The sequence below is a fragment of the Cupressus sempervirens genome, chromosome 7 (genome assembly GCF_028749045.1).
Source record: "Cupressus sempervirens isolate cs-2001-9-10 chromosome 7, ASM2874904v1, whole genome shotgun sequence".
Taxonomy (NCBI): Eukaryota; Viridiplantae; Streptophyta; class Pinopsida; order Cupressales; family Cupressaceae; genus Cupressus; species Cupressus sempervirens.
The window spans coordinates 885,712,172-885,722,814 of record NC_143124.1 but is presented as its reverse complement, the minus strand read 5'-3'; the positions used below and the strand labels follow the sequence as shown (position 1 = coordinate 885,722,814).

At 36.3% G+C, this 10,643-nt stretch overlaps 1 protein-coding gene across 1 annotated transcript; it reads left to right on the top strand.

Annotated features, from left to right (window-relative positions):
• The first annotated feature begins 991 nt into the window (after positions 1–991).
• On the top strand, positions 992–1,513 carry LOC149550333 (wound-induced protein 1-like). The gene has a single exon (XM_089794459.1). It carries the CDS (start codon positions 992–994, stop codon positions 1,511–1,513), a length of 522 nt encoding a protein of 173 aa, XP_089650585.1.
• The last annotated feature ends 9,130 nt before the right edge of the window (positions 1,514–10,643 follow it).

The window sequence follows — 10,643 nt, the reverse complement described above, 5'->3', positions numbered from 1 at the left end:
CCAAGATTCACACATAATAATAACTAATCTCAACAAATAATAATAAAGTAAATAATAAGTAATCTAGGCTTTGGCTCATTATCTTTTGTGTGTGTGTGTGTGTGTGTGTGTGTGTGTGTGTGTGTGTGTGATTTACTAAATTTAATAAAAATGTTGAATGTAGTGAATGTATAAAAGTTGCTATGTTTGACACATAATATCACACCTTGAAAAACACAAATGAACATAACATGTTTTCATTTAATTTTATATGAAACTATTTTTTATATGAAGAACTCATTCATGCATAAATATTCCAAATATTCCAAAAACTAATAACCTTGTCCATCCATCAATTAAACTCAGATCATGGAGTGGTGAAGCACACTTGAGTTGGAATAGAACTAGAATGGGCAACTATCTGAAATTTGATGTACTCGTCTATATGAACAACACCTAAATACAATGAGTGTTAAGTGTTCTATTCATTCTCATGAGAACTGAATTCTTGTAAACCATGACTCATGAAACATGAGTCAATGAGTTTGACTCGAAAACTATTTAATTGAATTCTAATTGCAAAATAACATTGTAAAAAAATATCTCCTACTTATCAACACTTAAAGAATAGTACCTTCATGAATAGAACCGTCCTTCCACAAACAATAAATCAATTAGCATGTTGTAAGCCAGTCCATCCCCACCAGTGAATCAACCATCCCTACCTCCTTGTGGGCCTTGTCGTGCATGGGTTTTCTACAAACCAGCTACATACGTAATCCCCAGTTTAAAATGGCCTCAAATCAGAAGAAGAAAACACCGTGCTTCTCCTCAGTGGCTGTGCAAACAAAAGACAGAGAGTAGGAGGAAGCCAGCACATTTCCTACTGGGCTCCCACTACCCACCCAACCCCACAGAACCATCAAAATCACACAGCCATGGGGCACCCATTATGCCACGATTCTTCTTCTATATAAACCCACGAATGCCCACTTCTCCATGTGTATAAAAAATGCAATCTTCACTTCCTCTGCCCACAGTGGAACTTAGTTGTGTTCTGGCAATCCTGGAGGAAGAAGATCAGAAAAAGATCAGTTTGGTGCAGCAGCTTTATGTTTCCTTTTCATGCGGTGATGGAGGGAGATCTCAGGGCAACTTGGCTTCCGAGGTGGATTGGTGGTTCCACGGCCCTCCTCATTGTCACTACTTGATGCAAACACTCACTGGCATTATCACTCATGGCTCCTCTTCTTTCCACTTTCTTCCACGCTCCTTTGCTGTTTTGGGTAATAAAGTCGTGGTGGAAGGGTGGGAGAGTGAGTCATGCAGCTACTGGATTCATGTCTGGACTGTAGATAATGGGATCATTACTCAAGTTCGAGAATACTTCAATACCTCGCTTGTTGTCAAGGAATTTAAACCAACTCCTCCTTCATTAGTTGGGAGAAGAAACCATTTGTGTTCTCCTCTTTGGCAGAGCAAGCTTGACGATCCCAAGTCAAAATCAATGCCTGGCCTCGTCCTTGCTATCTGAGTCCATGTAATTGTGTCTCTACATTTGGACCTAAGTTTGGATGTTTTTGAAATTGTCAATATGTTTTATGCTTTATTTGACAATAGGCTTACTCGTTAAATTGAATCTGTAAGATATATGCTTACTCATTAAATTGAATTTGTAAGATTGTATGTTGTCTAATTTGATTGCAAGTTCTTGGAAGAGAGAATTTATGTTCTTGAAACTGATGCCACCAGTTCAAATTTTTGTAGAAGTAAGATATGTAAGTCTATTCCTAATACAGTTAGGTGCCTCCCACAAAGAATACAAAATAATTCCAAATTATACTAATTCATTGGTAAAGCCGTATAAAGACTACACAATATCCTGAAATATTACAGAATCTTCCTTTTTGTCAATCCTTTTATCAAAATTAACATTGAGAAGTTTAAGATGTATGTAGGCTTATTCATTTCTGCACTTAACATCTAAACTTTCTATGGCTTTTCCCATTCTAATATAATAAGTGGAAGTTCTATTTATCTTAACAAGTAAATTATATTTGCTTTGCATGACATTAGGATTATGCCTGTTTATTGAATGTGGTGGATGGCATAGATCAATCACAACACATGATATATACCTACCACACATCAAGCAAGTTAAAAAAAATCAAACATTGAAACTTTTTAAATTCTTCCAATTGTTGCAATGCTATACACACACACACACACACACACACACACACATATATATATATATATTCATTAATCACAGCTTTCATATAAATAACAAAAATGTTCAAAATGGAAGGACATTCAACTCATTCTCCATTTTTCTACCACCCGATGCGAATGGCTTAAACATCACACACTAAGGCTTGATTCCTAGTGCAAAAGTGTTAAATAGTCAAAGTTTGACTTACTTTTCCAGACTTAATTTCTTCCTTAGTGTGTGATGTTTAAGACTGGCCCACTTGATGATTTAAACATTGGAGTCTGTACTGGGAGTAAGTTTGAATCAGCAGTCAAACTCGTATTTTACACGTTGTTTTGCTGTAGAACATATTGCGTACGCAAGCATTGATTTTAACTTTTTTGAAACAAGTTGATAGTGATGAAGTTATTTGGCAGCGAATGCTTATGGGCTGATTGTACTTGGCATTTGTCTTGCAGATCCATTTGCCAATATTGTTCAACAAAGCCTCGACAAGCCAGCTGTTCTAAACTAGAAGTATTTGTCTCTCTCTGTGTACTAGTGCATTCGTCAAATGTCCCCACTCCCAATAATATATCCAATGGATGTATGCATCCTTTGTTTTCCGCAAGGGCATTGGATTCCAAACCAGGTACAAGCAAATAAAAAATAATGTTTGGTCTTTTAAGTTTTCCATCGTAAAACTATCTATATGCAAAAATCCAGATATTATGTATGTACAGCAAGTTAAATTAGGATAGTGCTATCACTTTCAATTGAGAAACCAATGAATCTCAGATGTAGCACCGGTTAGTGGAATATATACTAGCACTTGCACCTTTGATTGGTGCAAGTCGTGCGGTCTGAAATGTCCCACATTGCTCGTAGTACTATCTTTTTTATTAGGTTGAAGGATGGCATTAACGTATATGTATTCTATGAAGCTTTAGGAAGTATTGTTTGTTTACTTAAACTAGTTATACATAGATGAAACTCTCTCCCCATATCATATATCCAAGCATACCATGAGAGGTAATACCAACCTCAAGGATATCTAGACTTAGACTGAGGAAAATAAAGACAAAATAAGAAATTTGGGCAAATAATACTAAGAGGAGGGCCTAAGAGTACAAGCATGTTAGAATATTATATTTTCATACAACATTTATTACATCTCTTCATAGACTTTTTTCCAATACCAATTTAACCATATCTATAAAAGAATCAAGAACTTTATATGGTCTAATTGCATAGTGTGTAGAGCATTAATTGCATGCCTACAATGTATAGACACCATTTTACTATAGACATTGATACAGTTTCCAAGCTCTGTCGTGTTCACACACATGCTAAAGCATTGCCACATTCATTATCATTGTCATGAGCTTTTACCATATGCAGTGCTATTGTATAACATCACTCCACAATTCTAAAGACATGCTCAAAATGGAAAAATGTTTAATGCATTCTTGGTAGGATATTTAGTAGGATGAATATATATATATATATATATATATATATATATATATATATAATTAGGTGAATTCTCATCTGAAGAAACACATTATAGTACAAGAGTACAAGGCTGTTTTGATTACTTTGGTGAGGATGTTTTACATTAAGCAACTGATAGTAAAGAGGAAACTCATCTTTCCGCGCAAAGAAACTTTGAGTGAACAATGTTTTACTACTATTTATGACTAAGGCAATAGCCAATCATGTATTGTAATGGGAGTTGTGCATTCATATACAAACTTTATAGATTTTTATGTCAATGTAAAATCATTTTAACTTAAAGGAATAGACACTATTTTCTCTCATCATACCACGATCTTATGGTATCCCTCTCTTTATCTTTCACCTCTCCCTATCTATACTCCAATTTTTCTACTTTCTTTTATCATATCTATCTATCTATCCATTTAGTGAAACTATATATTCCACTTGAATGTTTGCATGACCATCAGTCTATCTGCCTCCCTACATTTTATTCTCTCTTCATCTATTTTCCTCTCTCTTCCTTACCACTCCACTCTCGTCATCCCTCCACCCAATCCCCTCCTCCCATCCTCTTCCCCTTCCCCTTCCCCTTCTCCTGCCCAAGAATAGTCTCACATATAATGTTTTCTTTGATCTTTTATAATAGTAAATCAATTTCCTTAGGAGATATCCATACTATTTTTAATGTTACAAGTACCAATTCTAATTGTCCATCCATTCCAAATGATTGTCCATACCAGCTTGCATGGAAAATCATGAGAAACAATACACTGAACTAAAAGAAAATAATTATACGAAGAAGGCACCCACTGGCTTGGTCGCTTTCTTTGGAGAGCTCGGAACTCAAGACAAAAGCACATACATTACAATCAAAGCTATGGATTGGTCGATCAAGTCTGTTGTCGAATCATCATTAATGTTAATATTGTTGTCGACTAAAAACATGCCTACCACTTGCAATTACATGGAAAAGTTTGATATTTGTTTTCAGTTGCTTCTCTCTTGCACAAAAGATTGTAATGTTTCGATATGCCTTGGTTTGAAATGGGTGACATGCAATTGAGAAACAATGAAATATAAAAATAATGGAGCTTGAAAAAAATGCAAGGCCAGCCAGTGTACTACTATTACCTTGTGAAGGCAAAGGCGGAGGCAAGGGATTAGGAAATGGGGAGATTTAACTCACACTGCATTGATTCTGGGCATGGGAGGCAGCTGGAGAGACACGCCATGCAAAAGCTATACATTTGATAGATGTCGACATAATACTGAAGAAAGATGCATTATACATTTGATTTTCTCTGCATTCACAAACCAAACCTAACCTAAGCTGCCTTCCAATCTTCCATCTATTTTTGTGGCGTGACCACATTAACCTGCCACTTTAACCTTGCAAAAACCAAGCTACCATAACCAACTTGAAACATTCTATGAAATTTTCTCGGCGTAAGACAGCCTGGAAATCCGGACAATCCAACCAATATTCCAGGAGGAGAAGCCTATTGGCTTAATAAGAACAAAGAATCTATATATTTTGTAATAAAGGAGTTATAGAAATAGAATGACATTTCATTATCGAGTGTACAGCTTATGAAGATACATATATTTAGTAAGAAAAAAAAGGTAAAGGTTGACAACATGTATCAATTATTTGAGGAAGAACTTCTATATCATAGGTAGTTTGGTCTCGTAGATATCATTAAATTTATTCATCCATTTATTGTGAAGTTTGAGTTAAATTAATTGACCCATGTTTCACGAATAGTGGTTCACAAGAACCCATTTTCACAAGAATGAATATTACACTAAGCACTTGTTGCATCTATGTGTGATTTTTACCTACACTTTAATTCTTGTAAACCCTTGCTCTATTCATCCATCCTTCATCATTCACTATTGATTCATTAGCATTTGTATGTTGTATTGTTAACTTAATGAAAGATTTGAGATTGAGAGTTCATGCTTTAGTCAAAATTTGAATAAGAAAATGGTTATAAAGTGATTACTATTCAATTAACAATATTCCCAATTTCTTATTTTGTTTACATAAGTGAATATTTCTAGATATAAATGAAGTTGTTCTTATATGCATACAACCTGATTAAAAAGGACATAGTTGGATAAAATATTTAAGAATTCCAAATTATTTTGTCAAGATTAGATGCAAATAAGTGCCAACAAAACTAAGATAATGGTTAAATGTTAACTATTGTTAATCCCGACAACACACTATTACATGTTTAATTTGTAGTGGTGTTGGAACAATGACCCCAAAAAAGAGGTTAACTCTTGGAAGGCCCCATCCTCTCATCCCTTTCATCTTGAGATCTAATGGTAGCCTCTATTTTATGGTAGTTAGTATATCTAGAAGAAGTGAAACAAGTTTTGTAGGGATAAAAGAAAAAAAAGCCAAGTGTGTGTTTTTGGGACTTATTCACAATGTGCAGGAAAATATGAAGACTCGCAATTCTACCAGTCACTACCCTAAACTGTTTTCTTTTGACCGAGAAGCCACTCATCTATGGGGTTGCTGGACAAGTTGAGAAATTAAAAAAATCCTACCATTGACACATGTGGGAACTTAAAATGGGCCCCCGACCTTGATTGGGTTAAGTTAAAATTTGATAGGTCTTCTATGGGTAACCTAGGTCAGGCGAGTGGGGGTGGTCTTTTCAAAGATTCAAAAGGGGAGATGTTTGCGACCTATTCCATTAACCTAGGAGTTCAAATGGCCTAAATGGTAGAACTACATGCCCTTTACCATGGGGTTGTGTTGCTAACTAGGTGTTATTTGAAAAGCATTGTCATTTTAAGGGGATCCCCTAAACATTATTAACATCATAAAATAGGTGGTAGAAGTAAGATGGAATGGTAATAAGACACCCATTGAGATTGATGGATGACATGTCATTTGTGCGCACTTACTATGAAGGTAATCATATTGTGGACAGGTTTGGCTAATGTGGCAGGTTTATGGAAAGATTTCAAATTTGGTAAGATGTCTTGTCTATCCCTAGGAAGTGTGTGAAGTGATCATGAAAGATCGCAATGAAATCCAACATTTGTGATGAGCTCGTTATTACTATTTTTGGGTTTCCATTCCCCCCTATGCCTTGGAGTTTGAAGTTTGGTATTTTTTTATTGTGCTTAAAGTAGTTTCCATGGTATAAAAGACTCATGTTATAGGAAGAATTATAGTGAGAAGGAAAGCATGGGGTTGATCCTTTTCAAGTTGAGCCTAAAAAGTGGGGGGGGGGGATATTAAAATGATCTAGAATTGTGGGAAACCCTCGAGTGTGGAGGCATTATGAGTGATATTACTGGTATGGAGGCTACAAGCTAGAGCTCTCATAGAATATTGTGGAATTGTGGGATGCGAGGAATGTTATTGTGGGTGTTACATTATTTCCTTCATTGTGACTTTGGAATCGATCTCGGCTTTGATTGGACTAAGTATGGAAGGCGTCAAGATTTTGAGAATTACAACTATATCATTCAAATAGGATTTTGAGCATTTTCTAGATTGGAGGGAGAAAATACATAGACTACATTCTGGATTTAATATAGACGTCATCAAGGGGCTATGATAGAAAGTGGTGAAGATTCTCATTTAGTTCATTACATGTGAAGGTAGGTATAAGATGTTCCACTCCCACTTGTTTCCTATGATCAACTATTTTTGGAGGAATGATTTTTTTTTTTTTCCATTTTGGATTTATTCATCTCTCTTTTTATGTGGAAAAATATAAAGTGAAGGGTTCTCTTCCCAAACACCAGGAGCTTTTGGATAGGTTGTTTGAGTTTAATATGAATCTGATACTCCAAACTTCCCCTCATTTAGTGGCTAAGCTAAATAATCAAGCTTTCCCATCCATTTCTTCCTCTTTTAAATAGGCAATGCTTCCAAAAGCTCTTCTAGGTCTATTGTGTGTGTTCTTCCTCCCTCCCCCTTGCAAAGCTAAAATTACGAAAGAGGACCCCCCAAATGCTAGGAGGAAACTGTTGAAGTTTCAAAGGAATTTGAAAAAGGCTCATCCAAAAAATTCATCCCAATTTTTCAAACCCTTATCCCCTAGTTCTACTATGTTCCCCCTTCCCTTCTTATAGATTTAAGTTTCCTTGACAATCCTAAAGTGTCTCAAGAATACTTGACGAGTCATGTGCCTAAAAATGAAGACAACTCTGTGGATTTGGAAGCTCTTGTATTACATTTAACTGAGTTGGGGATATACTATAATAATAGGTTAAAGACAATGACAAGATGGATTTTGTTTCAAATGTATATTGTTCACAAGAAAATTAACATATTAGAGACCATAATTGAAGCATAGCACAAGGCTAAAGATCAGATGGCTAGCCATAGGGATGAAGCCTAGAGGGAATTTTTTTAGGTGTTGGGTGAAAAATTACACAATTAGGAGCATCTTGAGGATCAAGTGATGGATATCCAAAATAGGGTGCCTTTGAAAGAAGACAAAAATGAAACACTAAAGACCCTAATGGCTATGAAAAAAACTCAAGACTAGCTAGGGGACCAAATGAATAATTTGATTTCTCACCATAATTTTGTGTTGGCTAAGATGGAGGCATAAATTGGTGGCCTAAAGCATTCATTAGAAGAAAAGTCAGCTAAGAGAAAGTGCAGAGAGGAGATCCAAAGTAAGGAGGAGGGCAATTTGCAAGCTTCCCAAGGTATAAGTGAGGCCATATCGTTCTGTCCACTTAAGAACTCTTTCATGGACCAACTCAAGGAGTTGCATAAGTAATAGTTTGATCTTTTTGTCTTTTACCTTAGGGTGGTGTGTGTTGGGTGCTTGATGGTTGGTGTTTGTTAGGAACCTGTGTGTTCCTTCTGTTTATTTTGTTAGAGTAGTGTTGTTGGACGCATATGCTTTGTAAGTCGTCCCGTGAGTATATTTTATTATCCCACATGCATAGGTAGTATTACTTTTCTAGATCGTACTCAGTATATAAGAATAGGTTGAGGCCCTTGATGGGCACGGACGAATTTATTGTATTGAGCTTGCTCAAAGGAGGTTACCCCCTCGAAGTGGCCTGCGATCAGTAGATTCATTCTGAGTTCTGCTATCACTTTGTATTCTGTTATTTCGAGCATTCTCACGATATTGCTATAAGGAGGTTCATCACATCTGGTATCAGAGCCAGGTATGATTATGATGGGGTATGATTATGAGATCACCTACAAGAAGGGTAAGGAGAATATTGTGGCAGATGCTCTTTCTCGCACATTTGATAATCAAGCTTCCCTTTTCGCTATTTCTATGCCCATTCCCAATTGGTTAGCGTCTGTTCAGCAGGGATCAGATTCTTTGTACCTTACAGGATAATCTTCACATGGCCCGTAATCGGATGAAACAGTAAGCAGATCAACACCGTTCTGAGCGCTCATTTCAAGTTGGGGATATGGTTTTTCTTCGTCTACAGCCATACAAACAATCCTCCCTAAAGCTGAAAGGGCGTCATAAGCTGGCCCCACAATTTTATGGGCCTTATAAGGTTCTGCAGAAGATTGGTTCAGTTGCTTATAAACTGGAACTTCCTCCTTCTTTCCGCATTCATCCAGTCTTTCATGTTTCTTGTCTAAAGAAAGTTCTGGGTACCACTGTCAGAGCACAAACTACTCTCCCTGAAATGGATACGGAAGGATCCATTATCCTGGAGCCGGTGGCAATCATTGACCAGCGCACTCGCCAGCTTCGCTCTCGCTCCATCTCTGAGGTCTTGATTCAGTGGCATGGCATGCAACCAGAGGATGCTACCTGGGAACCCCTTCTTCAGATTCAACAACAATTTCCACACCTTAAGCTTTGAGGACAAAGCTTTTTTCTAAGGGAGAGGGGATGTTAGGAACCTGTGTGTTCCTTCTGTTTATTTTGTTAGAGTAGTGTTGTTGGACGCATATGCTTTGTAAGTCGTCCCGTGAGTATATTTTATTATCCCACATGCATAGGTAGTATTACTTTTCTAGATCGTACTCAGTATATAAGAATAGGTTGAGGCCCTTGATGGGCACGGACGAATTTATTGTATTGAGCTTGCTCAAAGGAGGTTACCCCCTCGAAGTGGCCTACGATCAGTAGATTCATTCTGAGTTCTGCTATCACTTTGTATTCTGTTATTTCGAGCATTCTCACGATATTGCTATAAGGAGGTTCATCACAGTGTTTGATGGTTTCATTTTTTTGAAATTTTGGTGGTTTTTGTTGATTTGGTGTGAATGGAATAGTGGTTGTTGAATGGTGCTCATTGGTTTGGGTGGCTTGATGCTACATGTCTTCTAGTTGCAACTTGCTTTATTTTTTTGCCTTCTTGATGTTTGCTAGGAATTTACTTTTGGCCTCCCAACTTATTTTTTCTATTTCAAGTTTTTGTCTTGTTAGTTTCAGCTATATTTTATGTTTAGTTGTAGTTTGTAGACTTCATTTCTCGCGACCTTATCAATGTGTCTAATACTTGATGCAAGTATTTCGTAAGGGTTCAAGATCTCTCCCTCTTTACTTATTTAGAACTATTGCTAATCCTGACTAGGATCAGGATTTAGACTAGAAAGAAATTGTTGCATTCAAAGAGACATGTCCACTCATGGACATGCATTTTCATCACTTACATATACTCAAAGCAATTGATCATGAAGAGCATCGAAATCAATTAATGATCTTCCCTTTGGAGTTTAATGACTTCTTATATTAGATTCAAATTAATATTTAGTATTTGTCAATATTGAATTATTCCTTGCATATACATTTAACAAAGACCAAATTCTAATTATTTCATACAAAATAGAGATCATAGATGAGAAAATTATATTCTAAATTTTGAAAAGGCTTAGATACAAAAAATTTCTATGAAATATTAATCATATATTTAACAAATGGTTTTTGGAAATGGGTGTTCATTAATTTATGCATGCAAACTAGGAAATAGGTCTATTCCCCCCTTGATTACAATAAGG

Bases quoted from the DNA above. Each gene is read 5' to 3' on its own strand.
- LOC149550333 (XM_089794459.1), top strand. From the start codon at position 992: ATGCAATCTTCACTTCCTCTGCCCACAGTGGAACTTAGTTGTGTTCTG.